Raw genomic sequence first — 23,081 nt, forward strand, 5'->3', positions numbered from 1 at the left:
GTTCGAGTCGTTATAGTCGGCCGATGCGATGGAAACGGTCGGCACACACCGAGTGCTGTATAATTAAGTCCGACCACGGCGCTGATTACGCGGCCGCGAGAGCCTCCGCCGCGCCGCCTCGGCTGAAGGGAAACGAAGACATGCGCTATTGACTAATTTCGTGGTGTCGAAGCCGCCGAGGCCCTTCGGAGGCGCGCGTACAATACCGAATAAGAGAGATCATTAATTTACTTTCTCGTATTCTCTGTCTCGTTATCTCAATTATTTCCTTTGCCACCACCCCCGCCCCTCTCGGATCGTGCAAGACAAAAAGAAGCGGGAGAAAATAATACGGGAGCGACCGTCCGCGGAACCCTCCGCTCTCGAGAAGCATGTGCATTATTCCTTATTCGATATTTTTACTTAACATCCTTATTCAAGTAATTTAGTTATCTCTTTATTCGGCATTATCGTTAAATATTTCTGTTCGGAATTTTTATCCAACAGTTGAATTTCATAGTTTTATTTCTCATTTCCATTTGACACTTTGATAGAATATTTTATACTTTTATGCTACAATTCAAATTGTTTAAAGAGAGTTCTACGTTATTTATATTTTTACACCCATCTTTTAAAGTATATTTCTTACTTGCCTAATTCTTCGCAGAATCTCCTAACGAACAGACGCGCAAAAATTCCAAATAGAACCACCGAAAGCTAAACGTATCCTTGACAACTCATGACAGATTGCTTAATTGACTTAAATTATACCTAAACCGTCTGAACTATCCAAAAGCTCATGCTGCAAATAATTGAAACTACCCTTGTTGCAAGGCTGACCCTGTACGCTTCTTGTTTAAGCCTACGACACGTCGAGGACCAATTTCCTTCGTCAGCTATGAAATGATTGCACTCTAACGAATCTAACCATAAAGAAGATTATAGGCATAAGGGTTTAATAAAAGCGTTGTACTCGACAGCAGCTCGAATCGGGTAACGTGGATGTAGAGGAAGATAAAAGTGTGCTGCGCGAGTTCGTAGAGTGTAAGAGGATGGCGTTTCCGCGGGCGCAGAGGTTCTCATCGGGGTCGAAGGAGCGAGAGAGCCCCGGCAGGGAGAGAAAGCCATATCGTTAGTATTCTTTATAGGACCGCCGTGGGATATGCTCTACATAATGGAGTCCCAGCTAGCGTCTCTTCTTTTGAAGCGGCGTCGGCCGATCTCTTGTTTATGTATGAGCGGGTGCGGACCACAGACACACGTACACGGACCCAGGGTCGTGGGTGGCTTGCACCACGACCACCAGCACACATCGAAGCTACTGTCGTCGTCGTCGCGACGGTATCACCGTCAGAGACGGTCGCAAGCAGGCGCCCCGAAGCTGTCGCGGAGACAGAGACAGAGAGAGAGAGAAAGAGAGAGAGCCAAAGAGAGTAAGAGGGAGAGAGAGAGAGAAAAGAAAGCGAGAAAAAGAGAGAGAGAGCAGAGCTCTCTCCTTAGTTTTCACGACGCGACGGGAAATGCAGAAGCCGAGGCGAGGCAGAGCGAGGCGAAGCGAAGCGAGGAGAGGAAAGAACACATTCACAGGAACCGACAACGCTCGCTGCTGCTGTCGGCTGCTGTAAAAGCAATCTTCCGTCAGTCTTCTTCCTTCTACCGAGAATATGTTATCAGCGGACCAGTCGCCCACGCTCCCGGCCCTTCTTCTTCTTCTTCTTCCTCTTCTTCTTCTTGGTCTCTTCGCCTCGCTACTCGCTCTTTCACCGCCCCGGTCTATCTGCCGCCGCGACTTTTCCTCCTTTCCTCTGTAACAGCCTCCTTCCGCGGACCACGGACCACTGAAATTCCTTATTTCTATGCTGACATACAGGACACACCGTTACGTCGAGACTCGCGCATGCTGTCTTTGAAAAATCACCGGATTACAAGGCCCCAGCCTTTCACGCCCTCGATACAATTCTCTCTTCGTCTGCTTTCTGCTTCTCTTCCATTTTCTTTTCTTTTCCTCGCAATACTAATGCGATCCTTTGACTGTTGCGACTGCCACGTACTTTGGCATTGTTTCGATTCTATTAGGCGGAGATTCTTTTATGGGACACGATCCAGGATTTTGTTACTGTTTGCAGATGTAACAAAAGGAACAGTGTCAGCTTGAGTATGCTGTGGTTTGATTGGCCAGTCTGGTCTTTGTTTTTTGTTTTAAATTAACTGCCGATTGTAACTAACAGTTTAAAAAATGAAGCAATTTTGTGCTGCCACGATGAACATATAATTGGCAGACCAGTGGTTATTTAACTATAGGATGCTATTTGGGGTCAATGTATAATATATTCATTTCTCTTTTCTGAAAAATTTAGTTTCTTAAACTGCAATATTACAGTCAAGGGTTACTGTTTTTTTAATAATAACTTATAAATATTAGAATTGACATGCAATCACTAAATAAAAATTTTCCGGAAGAAAGTGCCGAACGAATAAAAAATGTGCGACTTATATTTTGTGCGAGCTCCAGTGATTCTAATTTATTTGAATAGTATTTTACTTCGACAAAAAGTTTAACGGGTAATGAGTAAGTAATATACAATATGAATTAGTACTATGAAATGATATGCATCGAAAAATTCTTTGCAGCAAGGCGAATAATTCGCTATGATTTTTCTTTTACACGAAACAATAATCCCAAGCATACTGCTAGAATATGTTAAAATTATCTACACTAAGAAATACAGACGTGAAGAAAATTTAATTGTTACGTAATTGGTAAATTATATTCTCTAATACACAAAAAAATAAATATAAAAATGGTAACACTTTTGATGAATGATTTGATACGGAAGCATTCACATATTTATAAACGGGGTACATAGCTGTATATTAACAATGTTTATAAATACCGATCAATTTTCTTCATATCACTGTATTTCTAAAAATATGTCAATTTCTCTATTTAACATTCTCTTCTGACCGCATAAATATTTCAGATTCCCCGCGTTCCGGAAATGAACTAGAAACTGTCTCTCAAGTATCAAGCATTATTAAATAACTGGACTGTCAGCCTGCATTTGGGTGCAGCTTGCGCGCGGAACGTTTGGAACCAGTTCACACGGGGTTTTGAATATTTTTCGAAGAAAGGAAACACTTTGGAAACAGACGGTGCTCGAATTCGGAGTTGTTGTAGTTGTCTTTCGGTGGCTGGCTCGAGTGCGGAAGCGCGGTTCTAAGAACCTTTCCCTGTCGCAACAAATCACCCCTGCCACGAAAACCCTTGGAAACCTGAAGAGCACTTGCAGACAATGTGCTCCAGTTTCCTGCAGCGGTCCTAAGATTTCTGGGCACGGAGCTGACAAATATTCGGCTTGGATCACAAAGATCATTGCCGGATACCAGAGAGAACGAAGATTTGTTACGACTCTAATATTTCTATCGGATCATGTTGAAATTAAGTTGAGAAGTTGCCCTAGTTTCTCGTTTAAGTGATGCACAATTTAGGAATTATCCCTTTGATTTCTTTAAAATATAACATCACGGATGAAACACAAATCGAAGCGTGAGATATTCACGCGAAATAAAAGCTGCTTGTATTAGTCGGAAGGCAATGGAATTACAGACTTTCATATTTGACGTTTGACGTTTCATTCGGTCGACGGCTGTATTTTTAAATTGTCCCACACTATTTTTGCTGTTTTATGTTTGATCTACTTATTTTTGTCATAATTATGTAATTACAAGCTCGCACGAATGACGCACGCCGCCTCGTAAATGGGAGATGAATGATCAAATTACAGCGTCAAATGAAGAAAAACTGTTTCAGCGTGCAAAATAGCTTAGCTAATTATAAATGAGACACGATCGGTTAATTTGATGTGGAAAATTGAAATGAAGAAATATCGTAGTAGGATAAGAAACGGCGTCGCTCGGTCAATAATTTTTAGGTTGCTTGCATAATGTCATTTGGTAACCGATAGCAGATATTAATAGAAGTTTCATTACCGGTCGAACACGTCGGTAGAATAAGATCAACATTTCACTGTTACTTCGTAAATACGTTTCTGTTATAGAGCCGCTGTTTAATAAATCAACGGCGGACAATTGCTCGATAATCGCGCAATCAACGATGGCGTCGATGCAAACGGATAGAGAGCAGATGTGTTTGGCGGAGCAACAGTGAGTTCGCATTACGTAAAAATTGTTTCGACGACGTTCGATGCCGATTCTTCTCCGAGAGCCGACGAATGCACGCGTTCCATCGAAATGCATCTCGATGCTTTCATTCGATATTAATTGCTTACGGGATTTTATTCCCGAGGAAATAAATGAATCGAATTACGAACAGTTTATTCAACGTATCTTCGTACTTCGATGAAAATTAGGAACAACAATCGGTGGAATTATCGTTACACGTTTATCTAACTAATAAATAATTTGCAAATAATTTGATGTAGCGCTGTTTCGAAGATATCAGAGAAAGATATATCCAGTTTCTTGTACTTTCTGCGAAAGATTATTGCTCTGTACAAAAGACTAGCAGTCTAGTTATTAGCGGATAGCATAAAATCCAGCGCGAAGGTTAATGAGGCAATTATCTTCCTAACAGCCCAATAAAAGCATTAATAGAGAAGCTGCATGCTCGGTTAACATTTCTTCCCATAAATTAGTCTATAAAGATATAAACTGCTAGGAGAATTCGCGGGCTAATGATTGATGGAGCATTTTAATTAACAGGGGACGGCGAGATAAATCGCCGGGCTAAAAATGCTGGCTATTACGCGTGACTGTAATGCTATCCGCGATGCTGATGTTTAATTTTATAGTATCATTTAATAGTGGTATGTATCTACCCATCATTTTTGCCCCGCGCTCGCTCGAGAGTGCCGAGGCCCTTTTTCTGCCTCGGCACCGATGCGAAATGATTGTATTTACTATTTCAGCATCACCCTGTAGAGCCGAGCGTATGCGGCGCCGTGTATCATTCACGGATGCCAGTGAAAAACTCCGACGATAGACCGATAGCGTGTAATCATCAATCGCACGAATAGCCTCGTGTGACCCGACCTCTTGCCGACTTGTCTGATCTAGGCGAACTATAACACTGACTTTTCCTTGTAAATACACAGGATTTTGACGCGTTTCCATCTCTGTTATCTTACAACGCATCCGCGTGCTTCTACGTTCATTGTGAACGCTATTGCGTAATCCATATTAACGCCGCGAATCTTGACGATGGCATCAATGATCGCATCGAAACGCTACTGCGGGAAAAAAAGCTCAGAATCTAGCCAGGATCTTTACCGATTGCATCGATGAGGTGTTTCAACTCCGCGAAAAATGGTAACGACGATCAGAGATATCGTATGCGGTTGAAGAAATTGTTTTCTACGCACGCTGCGCGAGCTCCGTTTACCCTCGACAGATGATTGTTGCTTTTGGAAAGCGATTCTCGTTTTGGTCAATTTTTGTATACATTACATCGTAAACGAAGTTCTAAAATAACCTTTCAGGGTGTAAAACGACATTCTTCATTGGAGATAACATGATTCAGACGACGGAAGATCGTAATTGCAGTACCAATTAACGATCATAAGACGTCGAAAGGGAGGTGAGCTTCGCGAATTCTTGCCAAGATAGTTTCGCGTTAGAAAATTCTAATCATTTGGTAATTTATAAATTAAACTTGACGAAAAACGACAACGAGGGGACATAAAAAAATAATTATTGTTAATTAAAACCAGGGTAAGTCACCCTCCTTGTAAATCCCACGATGCGATACGCGAGTTCTTTCACGGCGTTCCAGGTTCCGCGCGGAAACGCTGGTTATTGAGCAGATAGAGCGTTGATAAAGGATCGTAGAAAGCGGAGGCCGGCATTAGTTGGCGGCAAAGGGAAGAATGGAGGCATCCGAGAGCGGACGGTAACGCGAATCGAATCAAATCGAATTAAAGCTCGCTGCACAATCGACGGGAGGGGCACCGATATGCAAGGGCACGGAATCGGCCCTTCGCGGAGCGAAGAAAGGAAAAGGGCATCGGGACCGGGAACAAAAGTGAAGGAAGCCGAATTGGAGCGCGAGGGAGGCCGGGAAAGAAGGGCAAGAAGAGACCGAGGGTCTTCTGGAAGGCGAGTGTGGTGGGCTCGAGAGAAGTGGGGCCATGTGTTCAGTGTCAAGTTGCTCGAATCTTAGCCGGTCCTCGGGTCCGGCGAGCTCTGGCTTCGTCCTTCGCACGCTCTCTTTTCCGTGTTTCTCCTTCTCTCGCCGAGGAGAAAGGCCGGAGGTTCGAGAGGAGAGGAGAGGAACAGAGAGAAATGGTACACGTGCACGCGTCACACGACGCCGTGCTGTGCTCCGAAAGATAGTTCGACCATACTTTGACGTACCGGTTCTCCGGCCAAGAAAGAGTTTTGCCCGAGACGTTGTAGATCGTTGCTCTTAGAAAACAGTCTTTACGGCATGATGTCCATTTCCTATGACAAATTGGTCGAAACTTATCAGCTAGAAAAAGAGTTAAAATAATTTCTAATTATTAAAGAAGGAAAGAAATTTTTAAGTGACTGCTTTTTACAATAAATAAAGAGATGTCTTATTCTGCATGGCGATCCACCATATAGTTATTAGCTTTACCACAATTGAACATCAAATTATTATCCACTGTTTAGCATATTTAACAACTGTGATTTATACAAACATGTACAGGAATTGGTTCGATCGAGAAACAAAATTATAGTGACGAAAGGAATTTCGAAATTTGCTATAATTGCCTACAATTTTATGATTTATAGAATCAATATTCACAGGATTTTTTTTAATATTTTCATTTGATATTTCCCTACGATTCTTAATGATTCGAAAAGATAGACAATTGTCGAGATGATTTAATTTTCAAGGCCATATATGACGATATTTCCAGGACATATTGGATTTCTTAAACGAATGCTTTCATTAGTATAATGTATATGTAAAAATACAAAATACAGACGCATCTATGCGGTATAAATCAATTACGGACAAAGCGTATATAAAGTGAAGATTAGTATAGCCAATAAAAAGGCAAGCTAATTTTTACACATATTGATGATACTGTACTTCAATCATTTTAGAAAGATTTCGAATGAAGCAAGATTAAATGAACTGTTCTCGTCGTTCAAAGATATTAATCACGCGCGAAATGTGTTATTTCGGAAATCCGTGAAAACCATGTCAAAAACTGAAACAAACGCCGGACGATGATCGGAGAGACTAAATACCTACTTGGGGGATCGACGTAGGGCTGGTTTTCGAGGAACGTTAAAGCAGAGGATTAGATGATCGCGGGAGCGTCCAAACAAAGCGCAAACCAAGAGAGCAGCGCGATTGCTCGAGGGTAAATATACAAAAACAATCGAACGGAAATACTTAACGCAGAACGGGAGCGCTCCGGAGAGAAAGAGCATGGCGGTGAGTGTTGACTGGTGGAACGGGAGAAAATTTCAGGCATTGCGAGAGAGCATCGATGGGAACAAAGCGAGCAGCATCTGGAACGCGTTAGCGTTTCTCTTCGCGCAACCGCCCCCGTCTTTCGGAAGACTTCGCGTTCCGACGCGCTCCCACACGCTCGCAAATGGTCGCACACGCGCCCAAACGACGGTAGATCTATCGCCGAAATCCTTGCCCCGGCGAGCGTTTCGAGTTCCACAGTAAATTATACGGATGTCTAATGAAATTACTCGAAGAAGGTAACAGAGTAACTTTGTTGGGGATGCAATTTTTCATTCGTCGATTTTCGTTCAAATTCAGCAACGCGAGTATTAATTGCTTGGCTTAATGTTCTTTTAAAGTGGAATAACTGGAACAGATTAGTGTGAGAACGCTAGGAGATTTTAAATAATATTATTCAAGCGCATTGCACAATGCAAATATGTTTATTAGATTAATCAGCAATGTAGTGCTAATAATTCATTGCATATTCGTTGATGGTTTATACATATAATATACCATTGCTAGTAATCTTGTTTAACATTAAACATTCCAAGCTGATCGGTAACGATCGAATAAATGTCTTCTTACAATATTCACCGCGATAAAAATTTGTGGAACGTTTAAATAGATTCAGTTTCATAATTCTTATTGGGGTAACAACACACGTTCGCCAGTTGTAATACTTGATAAGATTAGCATTAAACAAACTAAAAAACTACGCTTTCGAAAAAAAATTTATTGAATATATTGCTAAGAATAAATTCGTATAAACTCGGGCAGGTAGGTCATTTTCCAGCGCTTTTTCATCAGACCGACTCCGTTGATATTGCAAAGAAAAATTCCTTTCGCTTTCGGTTACGATTTCGGCAGTTTTCGCGCGCGATCCGACGCGAGGTATCGTGCGCAGAATCTCGCAGAGGCGAGCGAGCGAGCGAGCGAGCGAACGAAAGCGTGTATCAGGATGATCCCGAATCGAGAGAACAAAGCCGCTCAATGGTTCGCATTGTTGTGGGAATTGAAGATCGGGCCTGGCAGCTCGGCCGACACGTCGGGAATCGCCTGCGACACGAGTCTTGTAACAACATGAATCATTCGGAGACGTGCAACGACGCTGTGAAACCTGTAACGCCGGCAACCGGATAATTTATTACATAGATAAAAGCTTTCGGAGCGGAATTAAAGATACGCGGTGTTTCTGTGAATGCCCCCAGGTTTACGAGCTCGTTCGCTAAATTGTGGTCGCGGAAAAAATCGGGCCCGCCTACCGGGCAGCGTTTCTGACGAGTTTCAAACGAATTCGCTTTATTAATTGACGAGTTTGCGTAGAGAAGCATCAATCTTGTTGCGCGTCGCCTCGAGATATTGATGGCATAAAGTCGCCACGAATTTTACCAAATGATACGCCGCGAGTGACACAATTATGTATGCTATAAACCTATAAAACTTGACCGGTGCACTCGTGAATCTTGATTCAAATCTCTTTCGTAAATTGTTCATGATATATCATACCACTCGTCGCTAAATAACGTCGTGGGCCTAAGTGAATTTTCATATAAACGGGCACTCCGTTGTGAATCTTTCACAAAATCGATTGTCCTCCTTGAATTCTCTTAAAGTTTTAGAAATATACCTACAAAACCTGAATATCTAAATTCATAAAATTAAAAACGATCATTACTATCAATACGAATATCATGCAGATTGTATCTATCTGCTATAAAAATTAGTAGATATAATTTAAAACTATGTAAATATTGAAAGGAACTAAGAATATCGATGCATTAATTTGAACTTCTTAAAATTATTAACAAACGAAGAAAACAAGTGTTTGGCTCCAATGTTCTGCAACTGATGCAGTAATTTTTATCTAGGATAAAAATCCGCAATCCTAATGATTCATGTGCATTCGATATACTTGAATGCACTCTGATTTGCAAAAAGGTCCCAAAGAAAGTTAAACGAAAACGCAATGCTCACTAAAATGTCCCATCGATGCAATGCGCAATGAAATTGTCGTACAGCGGTTATTTCCGCTACCAGCGACTTTTGGTTAGCTATTCGAGTGGAAACAGACGTCGCGAGACAGTGCCACTTGATTCGAAACGCTGTCGATAGTTTTCACTAACATTTGGTTTTGTTTCGGTGGCCGGGGCCACCCCTGGGCCACCCCTGGGCCACGGGTCGATGAGATTAATTGCAGTCGAGTGGCTGGAGGCCTAGCCGCTCCATTAGAACGAAAGACGATAGAGACGTCGTGTCGCGCACCCCGGGGGAAATTCGAGCTGATATTTGACAGCGATTTATGCCTGAGAATGTTAAGTACGCTCTGTTTCTGCGTTTAAGTACCGTCCTGGAATTTTTCGAGTGTGCTCGAGCCTGGCCCGAGTCCGAGACTGAATCGGAGCGATACTGATTCTCAGATTCTGTGCGAGCTGATCGTAACGCAGACGATTCTGATCTCGCCAGATTTCGATCTTGCCTTCAATTTAAAAATACGAATCTGTATAATCATTTAAAAAATAATACAAATCCCCTTAGAAATAATTCATCTTCAGCAATTGTTGACAACATTTTCAAAGACGTGGTTTAACCCTTTGCACTCGAACAATTTTACCCGTAAATTTAGAATAACTTCTCTGGCTTATAGTATTTTTATTTTGTACAACAATGTGCACTTTTATGCATATGAAATTTATTCTTGTGATAGTTTCACTATTTAACATTGCTTCTAAATAGAAACTTTGATGAGAATGTATAAAAATGATCTTGGAACGTTATATAACAATTTTAGTGGTGTCTCAGAGTCACCACTCGAGTGCAAAGGGTTAATTTTTAAATTTGATTTCAATTTGATTACAAATAATTACGAATAAGAAAATGGATCTTGAAGAGCGAATTCGGCGGGGAGGTGAATAATCAAAAAGGTTAATTTGATTTGCAATAAGGTGAATATGGTCTATCTAAAAAATATTTGAAAGATGAATACAGTTTAATCTGATTATTAAGGCGAACGAGAGAATCAGCATTGATCACAAAGGGGCGAATTCAGATATAGGTTTAAGAGTTTGAATGGGACTAGCCGTGACGTTATTAGGAACATCAATTTCCAGAGAAAATCCGTGGGTCGTTATAATTTCAATTGCCGGCCTGAAGCTTCGGCGTGGTCCGTCGAATAAGTTCAGCGTTTTTGGAACGTAAGAGTGTTTTGAAGGAACTACATAAAGAATGGGAGAGTCCACAAAGGGTTCTCCAAGCCCGGCGAGGAATAGAGGTATCGCGTTCCCGATATTTCGAGCGGCGAAAGCTGGAACGAATTATGTCTCTTTTTCTTCGGCGACCATTTCGGAATTGCAAAGGTCACTTTGAATCGCTCGGCGTTTTGTTCGCCGGCGCACGGCCGGAACGACAGTGAAAAAGCTCCGTCTTAAACGGCTTTAGTAAACGAACCGGCAATAAATGATATTTACGCGTCGCTCTCCTCGCACGCATTTGGTAGTCACTATTCTCGCGGCTGAAACGCGACATCTGTTTCCTCGACTGCAGTACATTATTTCATTTATTTTTAAACCTAACCCGTTGTTCCACATCACAGGCGCTCGGTGTTTTGTAACCATTCGAACGCTTAGCTTTTTAATTAGGAACCGCTATCACGGTTTCTATGCCGGAGAAGCGATTATCCTTTTATCGATACCCTCGGCCTTCTAATCTCTCTCTCTCTCTCTCTCTCTCTCTCTCTTTGATAGTCTTTATTCTTATATAATATGGTCATTTGAAAGTATCATGCGGATCGAGATGCTGAATGTTTACGCAACTGACATTGTTTAATAAATTTCATACTGGAACTGAGAAGATCTTAATTCTCCTCTAATTGCTTGTTTATCGTCGGCGTTACAGGTGATTTTTGCTGAAACAATACTATAGGGAACAGACAGAAGAAGAGAACAGATGTCGAATCGAATCAGATAGCTGCATAGGATGCAAGCCGTTTAATCTGCGCAGAACAATCGCCCAAGACAATGGTCTCGAAAATGCATCTATCGATCGGCATTGTGCCTCAATCGCCAAGGTTTGTAATGATGATAACGATGCGATATGCGTACTAATTATCGAACCGTATGTACCGATGCACACGTAGGCATTTATTGAAAACTATAACAAAATTATATTGTCTATATTAACAATTTTAATTATACATTTCACGTTTACTTCTTTCAATCCTGCTGAATTGTAAGAGTTATCGCGAGATGTCCCATCTCACGAATTCATGCTTAAAAGTCGACATAAAAGACTTGTTAAAAATGTTTAAAGACAGTCAGATATCTTCGGAATTTTTGCAATAAACTAAATAGCATATTGTAAATGTTTTTTCATCGACAATGTGTTTTAATGAGGTTTAGAAATTCATTCTGCTTTCGATTCGAGCAAACCGAGTTCTATCCAAAACGAACAAACTGTGAAAATATACAAAGAATTCCAGGATATTGTTGTATTATTTTCAACTCTTATTGCTGTTGGTAAAAGAAGAAAGATACTTTCATTCGAGTTTTATTTCTTAGAGAGAATTCTTGTTTGGCATAAAGATCCGCGATCTACTAATAAGATATGATAAGCCACGACAAGCTCTGACTACAAAGTTTATTAATAAGCAAATTGTTCGATGACAAAAGGATACATGCTCACTCGTGTTAATCGACGAGATTCGGTATCAAGGCGGGATGGTTCGGTCCGCGAATCGCTATCAATGTTTCGTTTCTTTGTGACAATAGGATATCCCGGCGGTTGTTCGGCCGTAACGGCATAACGAGCACGGCGATTATAGTAATCGGCCTCTTACCTCATTACATTCCGAGAAAAGGACGTACGATCTCCCGATGACAACACGCGCCGCTCGATTCCGTTCCCATGCACGATTGTCTGCGCCGGGGAGCAACTTGTCAGAAGCATCATTCTATTGTTGTGCGATTGTGCCACGCAGTCAGCGTTCTACTTGGACAAGGAAACCGGCGATCCTACGGACTGCATCGTTGCACCGCGACTGCGTCGCCGCGAGCTGCATCGATGCTTACTAATTATACGCAACCGATCGCCGGCTTTTTGCCGCGAACCTTGTTATTAGAAAGTTCCTATCGGCGACTGTAAAATTTCCCGCTAGAAAAATTTGATCAAGATGCTATTGTTTCTCATTAATACGGCAAACCGCAGTTTATCCCCGTCGCATCTTGAATGTCAGAGAGACGATGTTCCGTTTCGCAACGATTTCATTCATTTTCCGTACCCATTTAGGTGTTTCCTATCTTATGAAAGTCATAGAACTGTAAATATTTCGACTTTGCATAGATTTTTATTACAATATATGTTTAATTAAAGGAACTTAGTCAATCTTTCTCCGGAAAACTATCGTTGACTATAAAATTAAAGTATTTTAGTCAATTAGAACTGCAAAGCAAACTTACATGACAGCGATCATTTCTTCAACTTTCATACATCTTGCATATCTTAATAAAATGAAGAAATTATAATATTAATCTGCGTAAAAATTATATTTTAATTTTTTTAAGATCTCAAGATTTTTAAGAATAACTTCCAGAATAATTGACTTTGTTCCGGTTCGATTAATTTCAATTTATAAATTGTGAATAACTGATTGCATTTAACGACAAGTAAACGATACCGGTCTCCAGCGCTTATACCTACTCAAACTAGAATTTTTTATTTCAGACGAGAAACAATGGATACTTTTTATCGCAGCGGGAAATACCGCGACATGCCCCACTCGATAATTAAGTTAATTAAGAGTTGAAAACATTTCGAAGATCCCAGCCGCGCTGCGCTTCGACGGCCAACGCTTCTGCGTGGGTTTAATAATTATCTCGTCGACGCGTCGGCGGAAATCGAGACCGGTGGATCGTCGATCGCGGGCAGAGGATCGTTCTCTCCCTTATTTTCCGGGCGCATCTTCTTCCTTTTCGGATCGTTTCCCATCGATTTCTCGCGGTAACATCGTAATTGGAGCGCCAATCCATCCGCGAAGCTAATTAGTCGCGTAACGAGTCCCCCGACCGATCGAGGGTATCAGGCAAACTGGGGAAAAGGCACAATCGGGATCAAAGGAAACGCTGAAAAAGGTCGAGTGCCGCATCTCCGGCTTCCTCGGCTGCGAAACGACAACGAGCCCCGACGCAAGATAGCTACCGGTTTTCTGCTACCGCTGACAATCGTTTAGCGGTTCGTGATACGATCGGCGCGGATACGGAGAACCGGAAATGCGGCAAAAATCGTGACGAGTCACCTCGGACGACGCTCGTTACCGACCAGATGAGATCGCGTATCCTAACGCTATTTTTCAATTGATATTCCGATCGTTATGGAAAAAGTTGACAAGCTAATTTGAAAGAAGCGACTGAACTTCTAAAAATACAATTTCTAATTAACATCCTAAAAAAGTGTCTTTTGATCAGTATGATAAAAATAGAGAACAGCTGAAAATTTTGAAACTGTCTTTTTTTAGTCTCTTCCGTAGAAATGGCAACGAATTAAATTATTATAAGGTGGCCACTTCGGTGAAAATATCGTTCAGATGAAAGTTTGAAAGAGCGTATATTGACGCCTTCGGTAAAGATAACGTTAGATAATAATAATTTACTGCAATTTTTGGAAAACTGCCTCGATTTAGACTATTTCCTTTGACAAGCACGGGCCGTTCAAGAATAAATAATGAGCCTTTTTCAAATCTGGGAAACCCTGCTCGCAGACACTTTTTTATCGTGGGTACTTCAACCGAAGCAAAGTTTCTTCGTGATTGAATGTGCCACCGATTGATTTGAAGATCGAAGTTTCCTCTACAACGACCACTCGGAACTTGATATAAAGCTTTCAAGCTGATTAAAATGATTGAGAGAACAAATCAATTTAATAATCGACGCAGCAAATACTCAGTTTGCACTTATGTTCGACGACCAAGGTAAGTAAGATCTCAGAGCTTTAGCCCCGGGTTTCTGTCGGATCAAAATCGACGCAGCTCGGAACGCGTTGTGAAACTCTTGAGTCCCATTATACCGAGAAAATAATTAAAATCAGAATAGAGCACGGCCTCCGCATAATTATAAATTCGCTGGCGCAACCGTTGAATCGTCTATTGTCTACGTCAATTGTTAGTTTCTGATGAACTCAATGCATCGACTCAACTCAATACATACATCATAATGCTTTTCTACAATTCAAATTCAGCGCGCGCAACCTCCCAGCTCTTCTTGTCGAACCTTCTTCAACCGGTTCATTACTACACGCATCAAAGTCAAGTGCACACGGCAGCAAAACAAAGATGATGCGGTTCTAAACCTAACTAACAGCTAACTCGCTATCGTGCGAGCTTTACTTCTGGATTTCTGTACTCGATTCTATCGCGCGATCCTTAATAATTGTATTTGCTAAAAGTATGACACCTTAAAAATCCTTATCAAGAATCATACACTCGAATCCATTGAAACGACGAAGCTGCGAAATTATTAGATTTGTAAATTATACTAATCCTGCATTTTCATGATAATAATAATATGGGTGGATAACAAGGGCGGATAAAAGAAATAAATTTAAAATTAAAAAGAAGCTCCAACGAATAATAAATCGGTTAATCTTCATTACATTTTGTAGAGATATAAAGCGGAATATGAAGATCTTGCTCAGCGCCAATGTGTTCATAATTCAGTGAAAATTAATTACAAAGACTGCTTAAAAATTAGTGTCACTCAAAGTCGACGCGGCAATCGGCTATACATTTTATTCGAAATATATCCAGTTGCGCTCGATCCGACTGAAAATAACTGGAAGCCACCCTGTTATCAGCTCGTTTCGCACAGAGATCCAAGACGAGGACCCGAATAATCGCGCACAATTCAGACGGTTATCGCAGTCCGACCGAGCGTAAATGGGCCACGGTCCTGTTTTCGCGCCGAAAGAATGATTTTTATCTAGTATCGCGCTACCGAACGGCTAACCGTAGACGCGATACTTTATCGTCAATGTTTACACATATTGTTCGCGGTTGCACAACACTGCGCGGCTCTCGCGCGTTCTTTTCGCCGATAGGATGCGTTGGCGGGCCATGCTATCGCGATTTTTATTTTCCTCATTCATGGCGAACGCGGACTCACGTTCTCCCTCCCTCTCTCTCCCTCTCTCTCTCTCTTTTGTTTCTAGGCCTGCCTGTTCGTGGATCGATTAGCCACCGTTATTAACACTAAATCTATGCAACACTTTTACATATATTTATAAAGATATTTATTGAAATTTTGTTTGGTGTAGAGACCAAGTTCTTTCCAATTAATTTCACGCAATCGTTGATTATGTCCTTACTGCATTACAGTTTTGATTAACAACTCCATGCACTATTATTTCTGTTGCAACTGTGTCGATTAAAACTTCATCATTCTTAGTGCACAATATGCGGGGAAGGTATTTATAGCTTTTTAAAATGCGACTTTTTTTTAACTTGTTTATGCATTGTCGAAGAATCCCTCTGTGTGATTTATAAAATCCTCGTACACAATTGTTATCAAAATCTTATTGTCAGTTTCGCAAATGTTAAATGTCTTTTCGATTAAACGAATTAATTTCTTTAAAAAGGTATTGTTATCTCTACGATACGAAGTGTGTTAACCCCTCGCCGTACTACTCATCACAAAGTTACAATAAACGAGCCGTTTAATTCTCGGACAGCGGATCATTTTCACAATTATGCAATCGACGATATTTCCGTTATTCCTAGCTTTAATAGTTCTAACACATTTATATTTAATTGAATTGCCGAAAATTGATCAATAAAATAACCATTTAAATACAATGAACTGGAATAAAAAATAAATTAATTAAATCAATTAAATGAAAATACAATGAAGTAAATTAAATGAGATGATCCCGTAACCGCAGACCGAGGGATAAGCAAAGGTAATGTAAAACAAACTTTTTCTAGGTTAACTTAATGTACCTCGTGTCACTATTATCTTTATTGCCTAACTCTTATATTAGTACTGATTGCTTCATTTTATCTCTTTATTATTACTTTTCTGTCTTTCTATCTATTCCACGTGCTTGCTAGTGTAATATTTTCTGTAACAGGGGGTCTATCCCGTTGACACGACGAACATTGTTAGCACAATGTCCTCTCCTTAAGTGATCATTCGCTTCTCACGAATCCCAATAGAGATCCATTTTTTGAATATGTCACTTAGCACTGAACGTGATAGATCACAAATCGATAAAAACGTATGTACATGAGAAGATCGAGCGCCTCCGTTTCCTAGCTCACGCGTGTCGGCCCCATGGATTGCCAGCGGTGAGTTGTCAGCAGTGATTACCAGCTGTCCGCGGATCTCTTGCCGCCGTGTCCCGAGTCATTGGACAATCATCATCGCGAAGAGAGCATCAACGGACTCTTCTCTTGGCCGATCTCATGTTCCATGAACGATATGCTTATCGGAATTGCGTATTTCGATTCGAATGAATAATTAGGAGCACTCAGGTCAAAGCTCCGGATGCTTATCGACATCGTTACGATGCCACGAGAACTATTATATTTTATTCACACATCGCTCGAATTCGATTTCGGCTCCCGTTGCATTTTGCATTGCTCGAAATACACGGGCGGTGCATCGGTGCCCGAGCGTGCGCGCCCTGTCACGGTACACTATACCGCGCTGCGATTAGATCACCGCATGAATAAAATATTATATTATTAACTGTACATCATCGAACCAGCGGGCACTTCATTTGCCGTTTATTGATTAGGCGATACGATTACCACAGCCGCCGCGCGCACGCCGAGAGCCGACCGATAATAAAATCCATGGCATCGTCGGAGAATTTACCGCGGCGGACGGTTCGATCAGAAAAATATCAAAGACGGCGGAATCGGACGATGAATATGGATGGAAACATTGAAACGTTTCGATAACACACGGTCTTCTAGCTATGTATTCATTTTTTTGTCGACTCCGCGAACGATGCTGAGAACGCGTTATGTAAAGAAGCGTGATTTTTCCTTTTACGAACCGACCAGCGGCACCATCGAAAAACAATGCATATTCCAATTTTATGACCTCGCCGCCTCCCCCCACCCCTCCTTTTGTAGTGCCGCATTGTGCACGATCCGACGACCGGCAGGCAACGGGGAATCGATTCTGGAAGGCTGCTCTCTTCCGCGAATCCGCTAATCAAGAGATTAACCTTAGAGCGGTCTGCTATTGTTCGACGCGCGCGGTGATGTAATTCGACGGCTTATACTTGTAAAACTCTGCGCCGTCTCGCTTCGGTCGTCGAGGAGCAAAATGGGTTTCCATTTGGCGCGAACGAACATCGGATCCGTGCTCTATGAAATTTCTAGTCAACGAAAATATTCGCAGCTGTAAAAATAACGTTGCCGGGAGAAGGGAGATGCGCGAGCATCTTCTAAAATAGTTTTAAAATCTGCAAAAGATCTGCGATTTAGCTGTGAAAATCTGTTTGCTGTGTACACAGAAGTAGAGCCGCGTGATTTACGCGATTGCTCGCGGAATCGGAAGATAAAAGGCCGCGCTGAAGTGCTGCCATAACGCCAACAGTGTTGAACGTTAACGTTTCGCAAAAACGTTAGATCGTGGATGTGGGTCCGAAGTCGGGCCGGTAGGGAGGGAAAGATGTCCCGCGCATTCTCGAACCGCGGACAATCGACGTGATTTCATTACGGTAGGATGAAAAAGAATGGCAAGTTCGATTGTGTTCCACGATGCTAATCGATTTGCTGGCGATCGGCATTACGCAACCATGAGAGCACAATGCGCGCGCGCGCTCGCGCTCGCTGACACGCGGCCATCGCGTTTCGTGTCAATGCATCGCGAAACCGTGCGCGTCCGCTTTTAATTATTGTGCTCCTCGAGATTATCCGGTATTTTTGGCGCGTACCGCTGTACTCAGGAACGTGGTCCTAGAATCCGGGTTATTCTCGGAGAGAGTGCTTAGCCCGGAAACGTTTGTAATTGATTAATAAGACGTTTGAACGTGATCGATAGAATTAGTGGCGAGCGCTCCCCTTCGCGTTCATTGATTCGACGGGGCCAATCAATTTCGCGGCTTCTCGCGCGCGATACCTAAGCTGATCGCCTAACCAAATACACGAACGATCGGCCGAAAAAAAATCGACGGCGGTGCCGAATAGTTTTTCGAGATCCTCTGAGATCGTCAGATTCGAAGGCAGCCGATCTTCAGAAATCCGTAGGAGCTTTTCGATTGTTATTCGCGCACCAGGATGCTTGACACGTCGATTGGAGTATTGGCACGCCGAAAGTCTTTTAAATCTTAGCGAAAACGGACCTGCGGTTTTTAATATCTATCACTAGAGAGCGGTTATTTATGCAAAATAAAAGTTGTCTGCGTCATGTGCGAGGTATAGCAGCTAAACACAAGCTTTCTTCTTTTTTCAAAAATTTTAATGTGTTGGAAATAATTGATCGACATTCTTGTTTTCTTTTTTTAAATCTTGCCACTGTTATAAATTGTACCTACTCATTTTTGCCATAAATGCATATAATTTCTCGCAGTCTATTTATCACAGTTATAGCGAAGTACTCTTTCAGACCGTGCAAAATTTATTTTCTCATGTCACTAACGTATGATAAATCGCGGTCGTCCGGGTGCTAACTTCTCGTTTGTTTCTGCAAAAAAAAAATCAACGGGGGCGCCGAGTAAATTTTTCGAGAACTTCGGAAAGAGTCGGAAATCGAGATCTTCGGAACACCGAGGATGCTCTTCGTTTGTTATTGGAGCTCCAGGATGCTGGAGCGTGATTCATCGATTAGAGATATTTGTCCGATCTCTGACACGTCGATGGAAGTATTGGCACATCGACGAATTCTGCTGAGCGGAAATCGAAGCGGCAGATTTATTCTCTATCACAATTATTGCGACTGAAACTCTTCTAAATCCTAGCGAAACCGGTATTATGGTTTCAACGTTTGCCACAATCGTTGCGACCTCTACTCTACCACTCTTTTAAATCGTACAGATTTTAATCGTGTCGCTCGCGTATGATACAGCATGGTAGTCGACGTGTTAACTTACTCTCGTTTGTTTTCGCAGAGATCGAAGAAAAGAAACGAGCATCGCATGAAACCGAAGTTTTCCTCCACGAGTTTCGCAACAATGACGAAGAACAGCTGATAAAACCACTAAAGCTGTCACTAAATCAACCGCCGAGACAAGGAAATTTAGACAAGATTGCCAATTGCCGTAGATTTTATCGGTATTCATCGGTTTTCCGGATTCACGGCGAAGATTAAGTGAGCGTCGCCACATCTATATCACCGTACAGGAAAGAATCGTTAAATTTCTGCACGTCCAATTAAAATATTTTAATAAGACGGAGACTGTGCAAACACCAATAGCATGCTTCCTCAAAAGTATCGAATTACTCGATTCTTTGTAATTAGAAAGTGGTCGCGGTTCGAACTGCAACGGGGTTGTATAACTTGCTTAAGTTACACGGTTGCTAACGACTGGACCGCGGATGTTTGTGCAATTTCCAGTTTTTAAGAGCAGTTTCGTCACTCAATATTGGCGAATTCGTTTTCTTCCTACTGATTTGTAATATACGAACAACTCGATCGCTCCTTCGTTAAGCTTCCGCTTATTTAAAGCGCTATTCTAAGTCCGCGCTCGCACTTTTACGATGATCTAATGTTTATACTTCGTCGTTGCCGCTTGTTGGGTACACTGCTCTATTGTAGAATCGAAACAATAGAAAATCGAAACAATTTGAGAATAAAAGAATCGAGAATTTGAGAAGAAGGGCATGGCTAAGAAGCCATGATTGAACAAGAGTTCAATCTTTTAAAAAAATTGTTCAATTTACACATTTTGCGGTTTACAATTTGAACAACAGATTTCTACACATGGCGAGTATATTCGTCGTAGCACAATGTAACGCCAGCTCACCAACTAACTGGTTAAGTGATTAATTTTTGACAGCCATTGTACGCCGTCTTCACTCTCCGTTAAATAAAAAGCTACTTCTAATTAAAAGGACAAATTTAACGCAGATTCTCGAACTTTGCTCAAGCGGTTAACTCTGGATAGTCGATGTAAGGACAATACTTTCTCGGGAAGATGCGCGTGCAGGTCCTGGCGGAGGGTTAATTAGCGAGCGTGCACACCGGGACGCTGTCAGTGGCCTAATCAATCGGTACACATGTTCGGTCGCGACACGGTTGTGCCCAATTTGCTGTCGGCGCCTCGCGAAGCCCTGATAACCTTTTAATAGCCAAGTTCGCGACTGTACGGTTCGAGTGCTCGCGTCGCCGGGGTCGGGCAATTGTTGCACGACTAGCCGGAGAAGACAAAGAGTTAATGGGACGAGTAATAATACTGGTCCCGCTCACAGACGCCGGTTCAGGGCAGAGGCGCAGCCCGTTCCGCAAGGCTCTATTTTCGGGTCCGTTGTTGTCCGATGCATGTACCGCGGCAACTTTCTTGCTTTGCTCGTGGCCGTCTAGCGCGCGTCCGACGACACACTTCGGCAAATTTCTATTCTGATATTGTTGCCCGAGCAACGTGCGTTTCCTGCTGCGCCGCGGTGCATGAAAGGAACACCTCGATTCTTCGAATTCCCGAGGCCCCGTTTGTCTTCCTCGCGCCTCGCCTCGCCTCGTACTTGCCCCGTTTGATCGAACAATGTGGTATTAATCATTCGGTCCCGACGCTTATTTCGGAGCGGACCGGCTTAAATAGCGCGTGGTTGCATCCACCGACACGCCGGAGCAGGGTCCGGAGATATTGCGCTACCGAATCCGCTCCGATCGCTTCGCGGAACCCGATGACAAATGAATGAAGCGGACCGAACCTGCTGAATGGGACGAATGGAACTCGATGGAATATGAGAGCGACCGGCTGCGAACAACTAGGGGACGATTTAAGAGGCTGCGATGAACCACGGACATTTCGGTGCACCGTCCGTCTCGGCTAGAGAAATTGTCAAATTTTACTCGGCTACGTTGCGTCTCTTATTCGAAGGCGAAGCTGACGAAACCGACCGAGTAGAACGCATAAAACTCGACGGGACGCGACAGTGCAGACCGAACGGCTACCGAGAATTAGCAGGAGACTCCGTAGACTCGGAATTTAGCTGCTGAACTTGTCAGATTTTGTTCTACAATGTCGAATTGCTTATGTGAAAACGGAGAAGCTGAGTGTTCGGAACGACTGAAACGTGATGAAATGCGAGAGTCGCGGAATGAACGATTTAGCTACCGAGAAATAGGAGGACTTGTCTGTTCAACTATGTTGGAATTCTTATTTGAAGATCATCGGGGCGGTCCCAATGAATATTGAGTTCGCGTAATCTCTGGGGACGGTCATTGAAATTCTGTCAGGATCTCGCCAAGACGAAGCGGCGCCGTAAAAACGCCATTATGCCGATGTTAATTGAGGCCATGGTGAAAGAGTTATTCCGCTGGCGACTCTTCAGAGCGTACCCTTCGGGGACCCTTCACGGTTTAGCTGTTTATGCAAAACAGAGGCACGGCTCTTTGATGTCCAACGAAAACAGAGACTTACGTCGGTCTACTCTGAATCTCCAGGGTTCTAGATCTCTTCAAAATTTCGATCGAAGATCGACAATGTAGCTGCTAATCTCTGGATCGGCCTTCGCTGGTGATTTCTCATTAACCCCTTGAAGCAATCTTGCGACAGAAATTTTGAGCGAAATTTATCGATTCGAGATAAACGAACGATCATGAATCAAACTAGAGTAATATTTTAACGAATGTACTTACACTGTAGACTGCAGTGTCAACTGTGCAACACAAAATTAAATTAAAGACATTGGACGGGCTCAATTATTTTTAACTCGATACTATTTTCGCTTCTTATAAATGAGATTTGCAGTCTGGTAATTAATTGCGTTCCAATTATTACTTATTTTGTTGGGAACTCCAGGATCGATAGAGAAGGTAGAGCGAATTGTATGCTTAACGAGTTAACAAATTAAATTTAAATAAACGCAGCAAAATTGCAGAGGAAATGTAACAGATGGGGTTACGGTAAAGTACGTACAAAACGAAGAATGAGCTATGATAGGAAGAAGAGAAATGAATAATGATGCGAATGAAAATGATCAAGCGATCTAACACAGTTATAAAGCTATAACTTCGCGGTGTAACAGTAGCTGCAAGCGCAGAGATTTACCGGTGTGATTAGAGGTGCAAGCGCAGAGACATACTAGCGTAACTGAAGCATAACGATTTCAGGGCCTATTTATACCGTCGCGGGCCATGGGGTAGGACAGGAACAGGGTTTTTTTGAATATTGGAAGGACTGGACAACCCTGAGTGTTCGTTACCATGAGATAGGACATATACTAATAGAAGGGTGCTGCACGGGAAACAATGGAAAATAGGTACCGGATTTTATATTAAGATTATTGGAAGGATACCCCATGCGACAAGACACCGTAATGGTAGAAACATGCGTCTCTATTTGGTATATATTTTTGACAGTCGTTCATCTGGGCAGGTATCGAACTCGATCAGCTGAGCTCGCTACCGTGTGCAAAAACTAGCGAGTGCATTCTTATCCGAAGGACGAGCTGTATTAGGAAGCAATGGCTCTGCGATAATATCCCGAGTTC

General features: G+C 42.3%; 1 protein-coding gene across 3 annotated transcripts in view; it reads right to left on the minus strand.

Moving 5' to 3' along the window:
* The window catches only part of Sox102f (transcription factor Sox102F), a 205,571-nt gene that overhangs the window by 78,565 nt on the left and 103,925 nt on the right, over nucleotides 1-23,081 (minus strand). The window contains exon 2 of one of the 3 annotated variants that reach the window (XM_078191327.1): nucleotides 6,352-6,438. The exons of the other annotated variants lie outside the window; for them this stretch is intronic. Coding sequence (XP_078047453.1) covers nucleotides 6,352-6,438 — 87 coding nt within the window. The remainder of the gene's footprint in view (nucleotides 1-6,351; nucleotides 6,439-23,081) is intronic. 3 annotated transcript variants of the gene reach the window in all.

Source organism: Augochlora pura, chromosome 2, assembly GCF_028453695.1.
Source record: "Augochlora pura isolate Apur16 chromosome 2, APUR_v2.2.1, whole genome shotgun sequence".
Classification (NCBI taxonomy): domain Eukaryota; kingdom Metazoa; phylum Arthropoda; class Insecta; order Hymenoptera; family Halictidae; genus Augochlora; species Augochlora pura.